The sequence below is a fragment of the Bombina bombina genome, chromosome 4 (assembly GCF_027579735.1).
Source record: "Bombina bombina isolate aBomBom1 chromosome 4, aBomBom1.pri, whole genome shotgun sequence".
Classification (NCBI taxonomy): Eukaryota; Metazoa; Chordata; class Amphibia; order Anura; family Bombinatoridae; genus Bombina; species Bombina bombina.
The window spans coordinates 797173496-797193811 of record NC_069502.1 but is presented as its reverse complement, the minus strand read 5'-3'; the positions used below and the strand labels follow the sequence as shown (position 1 = coordinate 797193811).

Below are 20316 nucleotides of genomic sequence, written 5' to 3'. Positions count from 1 at the left end.
GATATCGGGAGCGGCAGATTAGGGGTTAATAACATTATGCAGGTGTTGGTGATGTTGGGGGTAGCAGATTAGGGGTGTTTAGACGTGGGGTTTATGTTAGGGTGTTAGGTTTAAACTTAACTTTTTTTTTTCCCCCATAGACCTCAATGGGGCTGCGTTATGGAGCTTTTCATTCCGCGATGCCTATGGGGAAAGCGTGCACGAGCACGTCAAAACAGCGCTTGTAGTTTGTGCGGTATGGAGCTTAACGCAACCATATCGCACGCACAAGCCGGCTGTTTCAAAACTTGTAATGGCTGCGCTATGGAGGGTGAAACACCGCAACTTTTGCTGCGTTCGTTTAAAAACCTTCTAGCGCGCATAACTCGAGATCTACCTGATAGTTCATTTCTAGAGATTCCAGAAATATTAATTTGCATATTTTCACTAATATAGTTTATTTTACAAATTATATATATATATTTTATATAAAGTGATATTCCGGTCTTCATTACAAGTAAAGAATATCTGGTATAAATACAACATTCTAATAAATAAAACTGAATGCTTTGTGCACACAAGCAATAAGCCTCATGTTGTATATTAAGCAAACTTGACCCTCTGCTGTGGTGTAAATGCTCTTAGCCTTTTTAAAGGACCAGTTCACTCAGGAGAGAGAGTTACTTAGCAGTAATTATACCTTCTTAACAATCAAAATGGATGAATAAACATAACCGTTGTAATATGGAAAGGTTTTTTTTTTTACTTTTCATTCTTTGTGAGCCATCAAGCTTGATAATCAATTTGCGCAATTTGATAATATGCAAAATATAGTAATTTTGCAATGCGCAAGTGCAATCTGCATCTGAATGATGGTGTGTGCGTGATGCCGTGGGAAAACATGTCTAATTTTTTTTCGAGACTGCTCCAAGTTCACTGTATGTGTTCCTAAACAACAAATTACAACTGTGTTGCAAATATCCGCCTTTATTAGGTTGTACATTAAAGTGCCCTTATAAGGATCTGATAAGAAACAAAGCAAGCGGTGCTTACCCCCTGGCAGTATGATGGGCTACTTTCTTCAGCGATCCTGTTCAGCGTGTCTTCAGCGTGTGCACCTTATAAGGATCTGGTCTGTTTGTGTATAAGACTGTGAATGACTAAAGTATATGGAAGTACCTTCAGTATTTATTGCGTTGAGCTAAACACTCATATTTCATCATATCTCCTGCACTGTTGATGTTCACCCAGTGTCCGGTTCCACATCACATGACCAGAACTTACTATTCCCCAAACGTAGATTCATAAATAAAGTCTACAGAGCAGCACCAACATTTAGATTTTGCAAACACTGTGAAAAGTGCAGCAAGGGAAGCTTTACATGCAGTTCTAAATGTATTATTTATGTAATTAAATGCCTGAGTGACCTGGCATATGTTGGTGAAGCAACCCAACATGCCAAGGATAGAATACAACAACATGAAGTGGCTATTGGTAAATTAGATGAGGATGCACCAGTAGCACATCACTTTATGATGGCTGGACACAATAAAAGTAAATTGCACTTCCAGATTGTAGATGGAGTCATGCCCCTGATACGTGGGGGGGGGGGAATAGACAGACTTCTCTTTTAAGATAGAAGCACAATAGATAAGGCGATAAGAGAGAGATTTTAGCTATGAAATATCTATTTCTTTCATGTAATTGGCAAGAGTCCATGAGCTAGTGACATATGGCATATACAATCCTTCCAGGAGGGGCAAAGTTTCCCAAACCTCAAAATGCCTATAAATACACCCCTCACCACACCCACAATTCAGTTTTACAAACGTTGCCTCCTATGGAGGTGGTGAAGTAAGTTTGTGCTTGATTTTTATGATTTTTTCTTTGATAAGCGCTTCTAAGCATTCTGAAGCTCAATTCCTCTAAGAGTACAGTGTTTGTCAGAGGGATGTGAAGAGAGTATCGCCTACTGATTTTTTTTATGGTTTCCCTCGCGGGAAATCTTTTCAAGGGTTCTCTGTTATCGGTCGTAGGGATTCATCTCCTATCTCCCTTTTCAGATTGACAATATACTCTTATATACCATTACCTCTGCTGATACTTTTTCAGTACTGGTTTGACTATCTGCTATATGTGGATGGGTGTCTTTAGGTAAGTATGTATCATTATTTAAGACACCAAATTATAACCATCCATATGATGGCAGCAAAAGATAAAGACGCCCTCCACGGGCTATCGTCGATGGTAGACGATCACCAAGGTCAGCTCTTCTTAAATACAGATGGTCATTCTAAACATAAAAACAAAAAGAAGGCACTCCAATGGTGCAGTATGTTACAACAGATAGATTCAATATTCCCAAAAAACACCCTCTCTAAAAGCAGGTACTCACAAAGAGAGCGCACTATAATACAGTGCTATTCCAACAGGCTGGATTGATCAGAACCCACCAGCTAGCTCACAAAGGATTCAATGTGCCCTCGGTTCTGTAGTAGTGGGAAAAAAGGGGATTGGGGGGAGGAAAAAACACTCCAATAGTGCAGATGGTCACTTTTAAAGGAGCAATGTTCCCAGTAATAAATCTCCACTGAGATTGAATAATCACAAACAGTGCGCACTATAATGCAGTGCAAGTAGAGCAGGCTGGTATATCAGAGCCCACCAGCTGGCTCACTCCAGTACACAGGATCCACGATCCACAGAATGAATATAGCCCTCAAATAAAGCTCACAAATCATAAAAAGTAAATATCCCAAGGCATGGGATATAATTTATTAAAAGATTGAATTAAAATCAATACAAAGAATCTGCTACGTGTTTCAAGGTGCTAGTGGCACCCTTTCATCAGGCAGTGATAAGTGAGTTATAGAATATACAACATATATATATATATATATATATATATATATATATGACTTGATTTTACCATGTGTATCCAATGTTATTCTTATTATTGTATAATGTTATGCTCTCTCTCTCTCTCTCTCTCTCTCTCTCTCTCTCTCTCTCTCTATATATATATATATATATATATATATATATATATATATATATATATATATATATATATATATATATATATATATATATATATATATATATATATATATATATATATATATATATATATAGAGAGAGAGAGAGAGAGAGAGAGAGAGAGAGAGAGAGCATAACATTATACAATAATAAGAATAACATTGGATACACATGGTAAAATCAAGTCACATGATTCTGATCACTGATGGTCTGCAGCTGAATAAAGACGAAACAAAAACTTGGTACACTCCCCCTTCACAGGGACAGCATTAGTACCAGTTATAAAATTCCCTATTGCCTCTACACATAACACCACACATCGATCACAATCAACAAATCACAATGTTTACAGCAAATCCAAACATCCTGACATAATTGTGTGATAAAACCTTGCAATTCATAAAAATTGTCACGATTACATAGTCCTAATCATTTCATAAAACCTACTACAAGATGTTTATAATGACCCCATGGATATCCCAAACATACATCTACCTTAGTTAGAGGGTCACAAACGTGGGCTGGGATAAACTGAGTTGATTCCCATTATGTCAGTCATCGCCCACATTATACTTCCGCATTATGACATCCCCATTAATAGTGTGTATACCATGTGAACATACTCATTCACGTAAGCGTGGCATTGTCATAGCGACGTACCCACACCAGCTATGACTCATCATTACAACAACAACCAGGTGCCGCAAGGCGGAGTTTCCAAAAGTATCTCAAGTGTGCTTCGCAAAACAGACTAATATGATACATTGAATCAACAAAACAAAGCCGTAGCACTATTGTTATACCCTATTCTCCTTAACGTAGGTAAAACCAGTGTCCCTCTGTGTTTGCATCTGTGTCAGAAAGCTGCGGTAAGCGGCAAATATAATAGGATCACATAAATTCACTCACTTGTCTTGAAACATAGTAGTGTCTCTTCTCGATTGGTCCGCCTGGAAACCTTACAAGGATCACACCTCCGGTGTTTTACTTCCACCGCTGAACCATCTTTAGGTAAGACTCTGCTTTGTGTATATCACGCTTCCCAGCGTACTTCCGGAAGCCACTGCAAACCGGGTCCAATTCCGGCGGATATCCTATAGCCCAATAACTGTCCTTAGTAGATCAACCAAATCAAAAACTGAATGCTAGAGCGGCTAGTAGAAAAAAGATATCCTTTATTGAATAAAAAGTGAAAAGGCTTCACCAACGACGGCTAACTACAACACACTTCAAAAAAGTATTTAAAAACAGAACAGTGTAACACACATCCTCTCTTGCCCCATATTCACATAAATAGGTTTCAGACCTCCTGTGAGAAGATTATTTCTTTCTCACATTCCAACAAACCCTGTGAAAGCTCAGGCTTTTCTGAAGTGTGTTTCAGATCTAGAGCTTTCAGGAGTAATTGTACCAGTTCCAATTTTGGAACAGGGTCTGGGTTTTTATTCAAATCTATTCATTGTCCCGAAGAAGGAAAATTATTTCAGACCAGTTCTGGATCTGAAGTTTTTGAATCAATTTGTAAAGGTCCCAACTTTCAAGATGGTGACTATAAGGACTATTCTGCCTTATGTTCAGCAAGGTCATTACATGTCCTCAATAGACTTACAGGATGCGTATCTTCACATTCTGATTCATCCAGACCATTATCGGTTTCTGAGAATCTCTTTTCTAGATGAGCATTACGAATTTGTTGCTCTTCCATTTGGCCTAGCAACAGCTCCAAGAATCTTTTCGAAGGTTCTCGTGCCCTTCTATCTGTAATCAGAGAGCAGGGTATTGCGGTGTTTACTTATTTGGACGATATCTTGGTACTGGCTCAATCTTTTCATTTAGCAAAATCTCACACAAATGAACTTGTGTTGTTTCTTCAAAGACATGGTTGGAGGATCAATTTACCAAAGAGATCCTTGATTCCTCAGACAAGGGTCACCTTTTTAGGTTTCCAGATAGATTCAGTGTCCATGACAGACAAGAGACTAATGAAATTAGTTTCTGCCTGTCGAAACCTTCAGGCTTCATCATTCCCTTCAGTGGCTATGTGCATGGAAGTTTTAGGTCTCATGACTGCAGCATCGGACGCGATCCCCTTTGCTCGTTTTCATATGAGACATCTGCAGCTTTGCATGCTGAATCAATGGTGTAGGGATTATACTCGGATATCACAGTTGATATACTTAAATCCCAACATTCAACTCTCTCTGTCCTGGTGGTTGGTCCATCATCGGATTCTTCAAGAGGCCTCTTTTGTTCGTCCTTTCTGGACTGTGATTTTAACAGATGCAAGTCTCACAGGTTGGGGAGCTGTCTGGTGGTCTCTGACAGCACAAGGAGTTTGGAATCCTCAAGAGGCGAGGTTACCAATCAATATTTTCGAACTCTGTGCTATTTTCAGGGCTCTTCAGGCTTGGCCTCTATTAAAGAGAGAATAATTTATTCGCTTTCAGACAGACAATATCACAACTATGGCATATGTCAACCATCAAGGGGGGACTCGCAGTCCTTTAGCGATAAAAGAAGTATCTTGGATACTTTCTTGGGCGGAATCCAACTCCTGTATAATTTTTGCGATACATATCCCAGGTGTAGACAATTGGGGAGCGGATTATCTCAGTCGTCGGTCTTTACATCCAGGGGAGTGGTCTCTCCATCCAGATGTATTTTATCAGATTGTACAGATGTGGGGTCTCCCCAAAATAGATCTTATGGCTTTCCATCTAAACAATAAGCTTCCCAGGTACTTTTCCAGGTCCAGGGATCCTCATGCGGAGATGGTGGATGTGTTAGCAGTTCCTTGGTTTTACCAACCTGCTTACATTTTTCCGCCTCTAGTTCTTCTTCCAAGGGGGATCTCCAAGATCATATTGGAACAATCGCATCTGATAGCACCAGCATGCCTCACAGGTTTTGGTATGCGGATCTTGTCCGGATGTCCAGTTGTCAACCTTGGCCACTTCCTTTAAGGCCAGACCTTCTGTCTCAAGGGCCATTTTTCCATCAGGATTTCAAATTGCTAAATTTGAAGGTATGGAAATTGAACGTTTAGTGCTTAGTTATAGAGGTTTCTCTGACTCCGTGATTAATACTATGCTACAGGCTCGTAAGTCTGTTTCAAGGAAGATTTATTATCGGGTTTGGAAAACCTATATTTCATGGTGTTTGTCTCATAAATTCTCTTGGCATTCTTTTAGGATTCTTAGAATTTTACAGTTTCTTCAGGATGGTTTGGATAAAGGTTTGTCTGCAAGTACCTTGAAGGGACAAATCTCTGCTCTTTCTGTTTTATTTCATAGAAAGATTGCTAAACTTCCTGATATTCACTGTTTTGTTCAGGCTTTGGTTCATATCAAGCCTGTTGTTAAATCAATCTCTCCTCCTTGGAGTCTTAATTTGTTTTTGAAGGCTTTGCAGGCTCCTCCTTTTGAGCCTATGCATTCTCTGGATATTAAACTACTTTCTTGGAAAGTGTTGTTTCTTTTGGCTATCTCTTCAGCTAGAAGAGTTTCTGAATTGTCTGCTCTCTCTTGTGAGTCTCCTTTTCTGATTTTCCATCAGGATAAGGCTGTTTTGTGGACTTCGTTTAAATTTCTTCCTAAGGTTGTGAATTCTAACAACATTAGTAGGGAAATGTGTTGTTCCTTCCTTGTGTCCTAATCCCAAGAATACTCTTGAAAGATCTTTACATTCTTTGGATGTTGTAAGAGCTTTGAAATATTATGTTGAAGCTACTAAAGATTTCAGGAAGACTTCTAGTCTATTTGTTGTTTTTTTCTGGTCCTAGGAAAGGTCAGACAGCCTCTGCCATTTCTTTGGCATCTTGGTTAAAGCTTTTGATTCACAAGGCTTATTTGGAGACGGGACAGTCTCCGCCTCAGAGAATTACAACTCATTCTACTAGATCAGTCGCAACTTCTTGGGCTTTTAAGAATGAAGCTTCAGTTGATCAGATTTGCAAAGCAGCAACTTGGTCTTCTTTGCATACATTTACAAAATGTTACCATTTTGATGTATTTGCTTCTTCTGAGACAGCTGCCTGAAGAACTTTTCTACCAGTTTGATTCTTCTGCTTATGATTTAAGTTTTTTTCTTGAAATTTATGTGAAATTTATGAGAGACTTTTTTTGTGGATTTAATTTTTTTCAGAGGAAATAGCTGTTTTTATTTTATCCCTCCCTTTCTAGTGACTCTTCTGTGGTCTCCCACATCTTGGGTATTTTTATCCCATACGTCACTAGCTCATGGACTTTTGACTATTACATGAACGAAAACATAAGTTTTGTAAGAACTTACCTGATAAATTAATTTCTTTCATATTGGCAAGAGTCCACGAGGCCCACCCTGTTTGGTGGTTGTGATTTTTGTATAAAAAACACAATTTTATTTCCAGTTCTTTTTGTATGCTTTTTTACTCCTTATTTTTTCACCCCAGGGGTGTATTTATAGGCATTTTGAGGTTTGGGAAACTTTGCCCCTCCTGGAAGGATTGTATATCCCATACGTCACTAGCTCATGGACTCTTGCCAATATGAAAGAAAAGAAATCAGGTAAGTTCTTACATAAATTATGTTTTTTGATGATTGAAACCTCAATCTATTTTCCATCTAAAGAGGAGGAGAGTCCACGGCTTAATTTATTACTATTGGGAATTAAGAACCTGGCCACCAGGAGGAGGCAAAGACAACCCAGCCAAAGGCTTAAATACCTCTCCCACTCCCCTCATCCCCCAGTCATTCTTTGCCTTTCATCACAGGAGGTGGCAGAGAGGTGCAGAAGATTCGGAGGTCTCTTATGAAGGGTATTATTCTTCGCAATGGGACAGGAGTTTTTTTTTTTTAAATATTTTTTTATTGATATTTAAACAATATAAAAGAATAAACAAGACCTTCACAGAAGACATAGCCACTTAATGACAGATAGATCAATGAGACCAATATTAGTAGACAGTAACTAAGATTTCCTAAAAGCATTTAAAACATTTACATTTGTATCGCTATATAGATGGAATTACTTGGTTGATTACTCCTTAAACAACAGCTATCATGTATCTTGTCTGTCAGTTTGTCTGGGGGACCTGAGTGGGGTAAGGACACCCCATCATTCCCATCTTAACCAAAACATTTATGAAGATCTTGAATACAAAGGGAGTACAGAGAAAAGTTGGGAAAATCAAAGGGGGAAGAGAAGAAGATAAGAGGGGAAGATGAAGAAGAGTAAGAAAAGAGTGCCTCCCGACCATGACACACCCAGTGGAATTTTCATCAATAAGGATAATATTATGATTAACCAACGGATGTATAAAGGCATATAAGATCTCTGCTGTATTGGGTCTATTGACAATTCAAACAGTATTATATGGAGTCATGTGTGATCCAATAAAACCAGACTTTGTGAAAAGCTTCCTGAGTGTCTTGTAATATTGCCTAATTTTATGTAAAATTTTGAATGGGACAGGAGTTTTAAGTTGCCCTATAAGGCTTCTTAGTGAGGGCTTGGGTGAAAGTTAGAGTCCGGAGATAAAGGGAGAGTCTCTCTTGCAAAACCATGCCGACTCATATTAACAGCTCCTACAGCAATCGGCGTTGACGAGTTTCGCACACTGCTTTCTTCTCTCACGTCCATGTCAGGAACGCTGCTATGACCTGTCACACTTGAAGGGCCGTGTTCCTGTTCCACGGCATGGATTCTGGTAAGATTGTTTCATTTTATAACCAATGTTAACAAAGAAGACAGGGCCACAGTGTGGCGCCTTTTATCTTTACAGAATCACGGGTTAATATTCCTGGTTGGGGCGATTATTGAACAGGGGGGGTTTATACATGATATTGTTTATTGTGTCATTGCTGTGTGTGGGATGAGGCTCTGGCAATGTGTGGAATTATCAGGTTCTTTTCCGGGAGTTTTTGCCCTGTCTATTTTTTGGCGGTTTTCTCCTTTAGGCAGGGACGGTCCTGCGAGTCACCCGTGTGACTGCATGGGGATCTTCACTTCCGGTCTGATCTGCGATGGGGGAGACAAATCGGTGTCTGTAGTTCAGTTCATAGGAGGTGGTGAGTGCCCGGTCATTGGCAGTTATAAAGGTGGCTGTGCTTTTATTAGAATAAAAGAAAAACTAGCTATGGAGGATTCTGACAAGTTAGAGGGTGCTCCCTCTTTGACAAAGTCTCATACCTGTGTTTATTGTGAGGTTCCGGTAGATAAGCCTGCCCAATTATGCTCCACATGCCTTGAGAGGGTCAAGACATCTAAGACTAAAAGAATGTCTAGTACCACTGAGCCGTCCACCTCTGAGGGTTCACCGCTTCGTGAGGTGCGTTTCCGAGTTGAGTCCCCTATTGCACATGCAGCGCCCCGGGGTCCGACTGTTGCTCCTTCAGGAGAGATATGTTGGCCTCCAGATTTTGCGGATCAACTGCAGACGGCGGTTTCTAAAGTGATCCACGCCTTACCACGTTCTGCTAAGCACAGGTGTAGGGCCTTTCAGAGCGGCCCGACTCAGGACTTGTCTTCGTCGTATGCTCCTGCGGAGTGGTTCTATGACGGGGCCCACTCTGACGTCGGAGGGGACTCCTTCTGGGTCGGAATCTGTGTCATCTAAAGCTCCGGCAGAGGAGACTGGCTATAGGTTTAAGATGGAGAATTTGCCGTTTTGCTAAAGCAAGTGCTTGCTACTCTAGAGGTTCTGGAGCCGAAGCTTCCAGAGGAACCTTCTATCCCTAAGCTAGATAAGGTTTATGAGGACAGGGTGGTACCCCAGACCTTCCTATAAAGATGGCTAACATTATCAAGAATGAATGGGCTCGATTAGGTTCTTCCTTTGCCCCTTCCTCGTCCTTTAAGAAACTTTTCCCTGTTCCGTTGGAGCTGTGGGGGACCATTCCTAGGGTGGATGGGGTCATCTCCACGCTCGCTAAGCGAATGACTATTCCCCTGGAAGATAGTTTGTCGTTCAAAGAGCCCATGGATAAAAAGTTGGAGAACATGCTGAGAAAGATGTTTCAGCACACAGGGTTTGTTTTTCAAGCGGCAGCAGCTCTAGTCGTGGTTGCTGGAGCTTCATCATATTGGTGTGATTCCCTGTGTCAAATAATTGAGGGTGAGCCCTCTATCGAAGAGGTGCAGGAAAAGATTAAGGCTTTGAAGGTAGCCAAATTATTTGCCTAAATGCTAAGGTGTCAGAGTTTTCGGTTTTAGCACGCAGGGCCTTGTGGCTAAAATCTTGGTTGGCGGACATGACCTCTAAATTGAGGTTGATGTCCCTGCCTTTTCAAGGAAAGATTCTGTTTGGCCTAGGCCTGGACTCGATCAACTCCACGGTTACGAGAGGCAAGAGTGCCTTCCTACCCCAAGATAAGAAGGCTAAACTGAAAGGACCTACTTTTTGTCCCTTTTGTGCGCATAAGGCCCAGCGCCAGCAGCCCACCACGAAAGCGGACCAGTCCAAGGGAACTTGGAAGCCTGCTCAGTCTTGGAACAAGTCCAAACAGAACAAGAAGCCTGCAGAGACCAAGTCAGCATGAAAGTGCGGCCCCCTACAGGTCTACGGACCAAGTAGGGGGCAGGTTATCTCTATTCTCCAAAGCCTGGTTGCAGGATGTTCAGGACCCCTGGGTTCTGGAGGTTGTCTCCCAGGGTTACAGAATAGGTTTCAAGTCCTTCCCTCCCAGGGGTAGATTCCTCGTGTCAAACCTGTCATCAAGGCCGGAAAAGAAAGAGGACTTTTTAGGATGTGTGAGGGATCTTTCCTCTCAAGGTGTTATCGTACCAGTACACCTTGCAGAAAGGGGTCTAGGGTATTATTCAAATCTGTTCGTAGTTCCAAAAAAGGAGGGCACGTTCCGCCCAATTTTGGATCTGAAGTGTTTAAACAAGTTTTTGTCCATTCCATCGTTCAAAATGGAAACGATCAGGTCCATTTTGCCCCTAGTTCAAGAGGGTCAGTTCATGACCACAATAGACTTGAAGGATGCCTGCCTTCATGTTCCAATTCACAGGGACCATTTCAAGTTCCTAAGATTTGCATTTCTGGACCAGCACTTCCAGTTTGTGGCCCTTACTTTCGACTTGGCGACGGCCCCAAGAGTTTTCACAAAAGTTCTTGGGCCCTGCTTGCTGTAGCCATATCCAGGGGCATTGCGGTGGCGCCCTATCTAGACGACATCCTGGTTCAGGCGCCATCCTTCAGTCAAGCAGTGGACCATTCAAGGTCTCTGCTCCTGTAACTTCAATCTCATGGTTGGAAGATAAACTCCAGAAAGAGCTCCCTGGTACCCAGTACCAGGGTGGAGTTTCTGGGCACGATCATAGACTCGGTGTCCATGAAGATTTTTCTCACGGATCAGAGACGCAGGAGCTTGCGTCCTCTTGTCTGGCCCTTCGATCCTCAGAGAGGCCCTCGGTGGCCCAATGTATAGAGGTGATCGGGCTCATGGTCTCCAGACGTCATTCCAATTTCAGGCCTTTTCAGTTATGCATGTTGAGGCAGTGGAACGGCGATCATTCAGATTTTACAGCTGATATCCATGGATGTATGGGCTCGGACCTTCCTCTCTTGGTGGATCCGCCCAGAAAAAACTGTCCTGGGATATACATATTAAATTTGTTCATTTAATATGTATATCCTTGCACTTCATATATCTGTACATAACTATTGCCTCCCTGTACTACTACAGCATTGTTCTATGTGGCCACATATCAAGTTTAATCTTTTTGATTATTTATGATTATTATTTATATTGGCTCAGTGTTGTATATCAACAGCGTGTATAAAGTAACTAACATAGACGGGAAGGGGTTAAAAAATCACGTGTGTGTAATTTAATTAAAGTATGTTCCTTTATAAAGGTGAGTCCAGTATGTGCAAACTACAGCAGTGAATAAGTATGGAGGCCCCACACGAAACATGTCTGCCGTTCTCTGCAATACTGGACATTCTTTCCCAATTGTGTGAGCTGTGTGCTCTCATCTTGTTTTTACGTTACCCTTGTTGCAAATAAATATTTTTCTATTTTACTCTGGAGTATTTGTTTTCCTATGAAGAGGAGTTGCTACGGACATTTCCTTTCACCTTTGACCTTCCCTGGCGTTCTGACGAGGACGCTGTCTGGTTGCACCCTCATTCAGGAACAGGCTACGACAGACGTGTGCACAAGCCGAAGACACGCTGCCGGGGATGCTGTGGAGCTGGTGAGCGCCGTAGATCTATGTGTTTGTTGTATGAAAAACATGGATACCCTTGGCACAAGGTGAGGGTTTCCAGAATTCTGTCCTTTCTTCAAGAAGGTTTAGAGAAGGGACTTGCCGCTAGTTCCTTGAAGGGACTGATTTCGGCATTATCTGTTTTGTTACACCGGAGACTCGCTGAGCTCCCTGACATTCAATCCTTTGTTCAGGCCTTGTCTTGAATCAGGCCTGCCTTTAGGCAGTCTGCTCCCCCATGGAGCTTGAACTTGGTCCTTAGGGTTTTGAAACAGGTTGCGTTTGAGCCTATGCATTCCCTTGACATTAAGGTTCTGTCCTGGAAGGTTCTTTTCCTGTTGGCCATTGCATCGGCACGCAGAGTATTTGAACTGGCGGCCTTCCAACATGGGTCACCTTATCTGGTTTTTCATTCGGATAAGGCTGTTATTCACACCGGCTTTGGATTACTTCCTAAGGTGGTGTCCAATAGTAACATCAATCAGGAAATAGTTGTTCCTTCTCTGTGCCCCTAACCCTTCTTCTTCGAAGGAGCGGTTACTTCATAATCTAGATGTGTTCCGTGCCCTGAAGTTCTATCTTCAGGCTACAAAGGACTTCAGACAATCTACATCTTTTTGTCATGTATTCAGGGAAGCTTAGGGGTCAGAGGGCTTCTGCTACTTCTTTGTCTTTTTGGCTGAGGAGCTTGATCCGTTTGGCTTGCGAGACAGCAGGACATAAGCCTCCTCAGAGGATCACGGCTCATTTCTCTAGAGCGGTGGCTTCATCTTGGGCCTTCAAGAATAAGGCCTCTATAGAGCAGATTTGTAAAGCGGCTACAAAGTTGATGTTTTTGCTTCTGCGGAAGCGGCTTTTGGGAGAAGGGTTCTACAGGCTGTGGTGCCCTCAGATTAGGGTCCACCTTTTACCCTCCCGGTTTCATTCAGTGTCCTCTAGAGCTTGGGTATATGTTCCCAATTGTAATAAATTAAGCTGTGGACTGTCCTCCCCTTTAGATGGCAGTACTAAATTTAATTTCTCTTCTGGCACCATTCATACCCTGATGTTTCTCCTACTGTTCCTTGTTCCCTCGGCAGAATGACTGGGGGATGAGGGGAGTGGGAGAGGTATTTAAGCCTTTGGCTGGGGTGTCTTTGCCTCCTCCTGGTGGCCAGGTTCTTAATTCCCAATAGTAATGAATGAAGCCATAAACTCTCCTCCCCACAATGGAAATGAAATTATCAGGTAAGCATAATTTACGTTTTTCTCAAGAGCATACCTATATAAACGGACTGAGCCTGCAGAAATAGCAGACCTCATAATCTTATCTTTCTCTCTATACCTTAATGCTTCCTTATCTATCTGTCTTTACTCAATGGCCAAGAGAGACAGCAATTAGAACTGACATTGTTGTTGCGTATCTCTTTCATACTCTACTGGGAGCTTGATTGCTGCTTGTCGACTCTTGTTTACATAGAGAATACTAAAGTATTCATATTTTCTGAATAGGTGGTGATTTCAACAAGCAAAAGCAACTCATTTAAATGACAAAATAAAGGTAAATTAGTTGTTTATAAACAATTTGATACACTCCAGTGTGTAACGCAGAACATAGAGAACACATTAAAAAGGGAAAAAAATACAGTACAATCTCCATTTATGCCTTCCCAGCTAGGCAATCCTTATCTGTATGGTCTAACCGAATTGCCTGAGTAATGCAGCTAGCTGGGGAGCTGCTAACTACTCCAGAAGGTGTTGTTGACATCTGTTAAAGTGACACCCATCTCATGAATGAGATTCTTCTCTCTGTTGAAGATTTTATAAATTGCTTTGATTTACTACACCACCTGGGGCCGTTTTACTTTATTTTCTTTTGTTGTTCTAGAGTTATCCTTGTTTTAACTACAAGCACACAAGCAGTAGTTATAAAGATTTGTTTTGGGACTAAAATAATTGTATTACTGACATTTTCTGAGATCACAATTTTAAAAGCTCTAAATACATTTAAAGGGGACACTGAACCCACATTTTTTCTTTCATGATTCAGATAGAGCATGCAATTATAAGCAACTTTCTAATTTACTTATATTATCAATTTTTTGTTGTTCTCTTGCTATCTTTATTTGAAAAAGAAGGCATCTAAGCTAAGGAGCCAGCCAATTTTGATTCAGAACCATGGACAGCACTTTTTTATTGGTGCTGTCCAATCAGCAAAGACAACCCAGGTTGTTTACCAAAATGGGCCGGCATCTAAACTAACATTCTTGCTTTTCAAATAAACATACCAAGAGAATAAAGAAAATTTGATAAAAGGAGTTAATTAGAAAGTTGCTTAAAATTGCATGCTCTATCTGAATCAAGAAAGAAAAAAATTGGGTTCAGTGTCCCTTTAAGAAAAATAATAGGTACAACATTTTAACATTAATTTTAATTTAGTTCAGTGATTGGTGTATATGGTATATTTGTGAATCCTTAAAAATAGTTACTAATGTCCAGTAAACTGTTGTTAAGTCTTAGCATGGAGCTGGGTAAAGGTGTAGGGGTTACAGACAGTACCCTACCTTTCTAGTACACACTAACTTAGAACAGTTAAAATTTGTCATGATTAAATAATTATTTATTAATAAATAACGTTACTTCCGTTGTCTTTCTTATTGACAGGTGAATTCAGAAACCACAATAATCCTAGTCATGATCAGAGTGCAGATGCTTCTTTAAATCTTCTTCATCATCAAAGAAGCCAAGTGGGAAATTTATGTTCTGAATGTGGAAAATGTTTTCTCAAGAAATCACATCTTTATACACATCTGAAAATTCATAAAGGAGAAAAGCCATTTTCCTGTTCTACATGTGGGACATGTTTTAACCGTAAAGGGAATCTTGTTGTTCATCAGAAAATTCATACAGGAGAGAAAGGATTTTCATGTTATGACTGTGGAAAATGTTTTACTCAGAAATCAAATCTTATTATGCATCAGAAAATTCATACAGGAGAGAAAGGATTTTCATGTTCTGATTGTGGGAAATGTTTTAATCGGAAATCAAATCTTATTAAGCATCAGAAAATTCATACAGGAGAGAGAGCATTTTCATGTTCTGAATGTGGGAAATGTTTTACCCAGAAACCACATCTTATTACGCATCAGAACATTCATACAGGAGAGAGAGGATTTTCATGTTCTGACTGTGGGAAATGTTTTTCTCAGAAATCAAATCTTATTGTGCATCAGAAAATTCATACAGGAGAGAGAGCATTTTCATGTTCTGAATGTGGGAAATGTTTTACCCGGAAACCACATCTTATTCGTCATCAGAACATTCATACAGGAGAGAAAGCATTTCTTTCATGTAATTGGCAAGAGTCCATGAGCTAGTGACGTATGGGATATACAATCCTATCAGGAGGGGCAAAGCTTCCCAAACCTCAAAATGCCTATAAATACAACCCTCACCACACCCACAATTTAGTTTTACAAATTTTGCCTCCTATGGAGGTGGTGAAGTAAGTTTGTGCTACGATTTCTACGTTGATATGCTCTTCTCAGCATTTTGAAGCCTGATTCCTCTGAGTACAGTGAATGTCAGAGGGATGTGAAGGGAGTATCACCTATTGAATGCAATGGTTTTCCTCACGGGGATCTATTTCATAGGTTCTCTGTTATCGGTCGTAGCGATTCATCTCCTACCTCCCTTTTCAGATCGACAATATACTCTCATATTCCATTACCTCTACTGATGTCTTTTGGTAAGTATGTTTTCATTACTTCAGACACTCTCAGCTATGGTTTGACATTTTATGTATTTATATAAAGTTCTAAATATATGTTTTGTACTTATATTTGCCATGAATCAGGTTTTCAGTATATTTCCTTTTGCAGACTGTCAGTTTCATATCTGGGAAATGCTTTTTTTAGGAAAAAATGTATTTCTTACCTCGGGTATAGTCTCTTTTTTTCAAATTGAATGTCTTTTAAATATCGTGGGCAGAATTTGACTTGCGAGGGGGCAAAAAGTTTATTTCGTCATTATTGGAGCAAGATTTTTTTGGCGCGAAGTTACGTTCGTTGACGCAAATTCGTAGTTTCCGGCGTCTTAGTCGACGCCAGGTCCTTCACAAGGTTGCATCATCTGACGCGATTGTGTATTTCCGGACGTTTTTGGCAGCAAAAAATATTTTTCGGTTTGTTGTGTGTCATACTTGACGCCAAATATTTTCATTATTTAAGATCCCATTCCTATATGCCTCTTGCCTTTTTTCTCTATCAGAGGGCTATGCTGTTTGCATTTTTTCCCATTCCTGAAACTGCCATATAAGGAAATTTATAATTTTGCTTTATATGTTGTTTTTTTCTCTTACATTTGCAAGATGTCTCAATCTGATCCTGTCTCAGAAATCACTGTTGGAACCCTGCTACCTGATAACAGTTCTACCAAAGCTAAGTGCATTTGTTGTAAACTTGTGAAGATTATATCTCCTGCTGTGGTTTGTAATAGTTGTCATGATAAACTTTTACATGCAGAGAATGTATCCATCAGTAGTAGTTCATTACCTGTTGCTTCCCCTCAACATCTAATGCACAAGATATACCTGTAAATTTAAAAGAATTTATATCTGATTCTATTCAGAAGGCTTTGTCTACCATTCCGCCTTCTAATAAACGTAAAAGGTCTTTTAAAACTTCTCATAAAGTTGATGAAATTGCAAATGACCGGCAACATGCTGAATTATCCTTCTTTGATGGGGATCTATCTGGTTCAGAAGATCCTTCCTCAGATATTGACACTGACAAATTTTCTTATTTATTTAAAATGGAGTATATTTGTTCTTTGTTAAAAGAAGTGTTGATTACATTGGATATGGAGGAAACTAGTCCTCTTGATATTAAAACTAGTAAACGTTTAAATTCTGTTTATAAACCTCCTGTGGTTATTCCAGAGGTTTTTCCAGTTCCTGATGCTATTTCTGATATTATTTCTAAGGAATGGAATAGGCCTGGTACTTCTTTTATTCCTTCTTCAAGGTTTAAAAAATTGTATCCTTTGCCAGCAGTTATTTTAGAGTTTTGGGAAAAGATCCCCAAAGTTGATGGGGCTACCTCTACTCCTCTACTTCTTTTAAAGATCCTTTAGATAGGAAACTTGAATCTTATCTAAGGGGTGCCTATTTATAATTCAGATCATCTTCTCAGGCCTGCATGCTTCACCTTTTTGGTTGGAATTTTTAGCGTATTGAATCATGATTTGTCTAGCATTGTTAACTTGATTCAACATGCTAATAATTTTATTTGTGATGCCATTTTTTATATCATCAAAATTGATGTTAAATCTATGTCTTTAGCTATTTTAGCTAGAAGAGCTTTGTGACTTAAATCTTGGAATGCTGACATGACTTCTAAGTCCAGATTGCTATCTCTTTCCTTCCAAGGCAATAAGTTATTTGGTTCTCCGTTGGATTCAATAATTTCAACTGTCACTTGGGGGAAGGGAGGTTTTTCTTCTTCAAGATATGACGAGTCCACGGATTTCATCCTTGTTGGATTTATCCTCCTGCTAACAGGAAGTGGGAAAGAGCACCACAACAGAGCTGTATATTTAGCTCCTCCCTTCCCTCCACCTCTAGTCATTCTTTTTGCCTGTGTTAGTAATAGGAAGAGGTAAAGTGAGGTGTTAGTTTTAGATTCTTCAATCAAGAAGTTTTTTTATTTTAAAATGGTACCGGTGAGTACTATTTTCCTCAGGGGGATATCATCAGTCTGGGTTCCTAAGGGGAATGAAGAGATCTTTTTTCTACCCTGAGGTTGATGATCTTAGCAGATGTTACTAAGATCCATTCTGGTTCCCACAGAGCTTCTGAAGGTAGTGCAAGAGAAATCTTCAGTGTGGAAGAACGGTGTCATGCTACAAGCAGCATTGAGGTATGTTCAGTCTTTTATTTTTGAGGAGACTTGTTATATCAGAACTGGCTGACATTATTCCCTGTTAGGGAAGGGGTAAGCAGTAGACCGGTATTGATTACTATTGTTACTGAATTTACTGTTATATACATATTGAATTACTATGCTTAGGTACTTCAACAGGGGCTTAACACTGGGCTACAAAGACAGCATGAGATTGTCTGAGGGAGAGAGGCAGCTGTGACTCTTTATATATTTTTTATTACATGGCATAAACGTTAAGTGTGTGTGAAGGGGGCCACATGGCTTGTTAAAAACGCTTCCCATGCGGTTATGGAGTCTGTGAGTGCGACGGCCACGGTGGGCGGGGCCTATTTTGTGCTCTCAGACACGCAGTTTTCTCTTCATTAGAAGGCAGCAGGCACTAGCTCTGGTGGGGCCCAAAGTTGATTTTCAGTCACCGGATCGTTGTCAAGTCAATCTTGTGTACCCTGAGGGCTGGTAGGTGCAGGGGCTGTTTTTGTTGTTAAAGTTTATTTCTTTCATGTAATTGGCAAGAGTCCATGAGCTAGTGACGTATGGGATATACAATCCTACCAGGAGGGGCAAAGTTTCCCAAACCTCAAAATGCCTATAAATACACCCCTCATCACACCCACAATTCAGTTTTACATACTTTGCCTCCTATGGAGGTGGTGAAGTAAGTTTGTGCTAAGATTTCTATGTTGATATGCGCTTCTCAGCATTGTTGAAGCCCAATTCCTCTCAGAGTACAGCGAATGTCAGAGGGACGTGAAGGGAGTATCACTTATTAAATACTATGATTTCCCTAACGGGGGTCTATTTCATAGGTTCTCTGTTATCGGTCGTAGAGATTCATCTCCTATCTCCCTTTTCAGATCGATGATATACTCTCATATACCATTACCTCTACTGATAACTGTTTAAGTACTGGTTTGGCTATCTGCTATATGTGGATGGGTGTCTTTGGGTAAGTATGTTTTTATTTCTTAAGACACCTCAGCTATGGTTTGGCACTTTATGCATTTATATAAAGTTCTAAATATATGTATTGTACTTATATTTGCCATGAGTCAGGTTCATGTATTTCCTTCTGCAGACTGTCAGTTTCATATTTGGGAAATATAAACATCTTTTAAAGAATTTTTTTTCTTACCTGGGGTTTAGTCTGTTTTTTCAATTGACTACTTCTTGCAAATTGCGGGCAGCATTAGGCCCGCGGGTGTGACAAATGCTAAACTTTATTGCGTCATTCTTGGCGGGAAAAATACGTCTATGACGCAACTTCGTCATTTCCGGCGTCATACTTGACGCCGAGACCTTTCACACGGTTGCGTCATTAGTGATGCGAGTGTGTCATTTCCGGTTATTTTTGGCGCCAAAAAAGTTTACGTTACGTTTGTGTGTCATACTTGGCGCCAAACTTTTTCATTATTTCAATACCCCATTGATGTTTGCCTCTTGCTTTTTTCTCTATCAGAGGCCTATGCTATTTGCATTTTTTCCCATTCCTGAAACTGTCATATAAGGAAATGGATAATTTTGCTTTATATGTTGTTTTTTCTCTTACATTTTGCAAGATGTCTCAATCTGATCCTGCCTCAGAAGTTTCTGCTGGAACATTGCTGCCTGACATCGGTTCTACCAAAGCTAAGTGCATTTGTTGTAAAATTGTTGAAATTATGTCGCCGAATGTCATTTGTAATAGTTGTCATGATAAACTTTTACATGCAGATAGTGTATCCATCAGTAATAGTACATTGCCAGTTGCAGTTCCTTCAACTTCTAATGTGCATGATATAAAGAATTTGTTTCTGATTCTATCTTGAAGGCTTTGTCTGCATTTCCACCTTCTAATAAACGTAAAAGGTCTTTTAAAACTTCTCAATTAGTTGATGAAATTTCAAATGACCAACAACATAATAATTTATCCTCTTCTGATGAGGAGCTATCTGATACAGAAGATCCTTCCTCAGACATTGACAGGGACAAATCTACTTATATATTTAAAATAGAGTATATGCGTTCTTTATTAAAAGAAGTGTTAATTACTTTGGATATTGAGGTAACCAGTCCTCTTGACGTTCAGTCTAATAAACGTTTAAATGCTGTTTTTAAACCTCCTGTGGTTTCTCCAGGGGTTTTTCCTATTCCTGAGGCTATTTCTGATATGATTTCAAAGGAATGGAATAAGACAGGTACTTCT

At 40.1% G+C, this 20316-nt stretch overlaps 1 protein-coding gene across 1 annotated transcript in view; it reads left to right on the top strand.

Annotated features, from left to right (window-relative positions):
• The window catches only part of LOC128657001 (oocyte zinc finger protein XlCOF7.1-like), a 107694-nt gene extending 92059 nt beyond the window's left edge, over window positions 1-15635 (top strand). Inside the window, exon 11 of the mRNA XM_053711216.1 lies at window positions 14857-15635. Within this exon, the coding sequence (XP_053567191.1) occupies window positions 14857-15569 (713 nt within the window). The 3' untranslated portion in view covers window positions 15570-15635. The remainder of the gene's footprint in view (window positions 1-14856) is intronic.
• Window positions 15636-20316: the final 4681 nt, after the last annotated feature.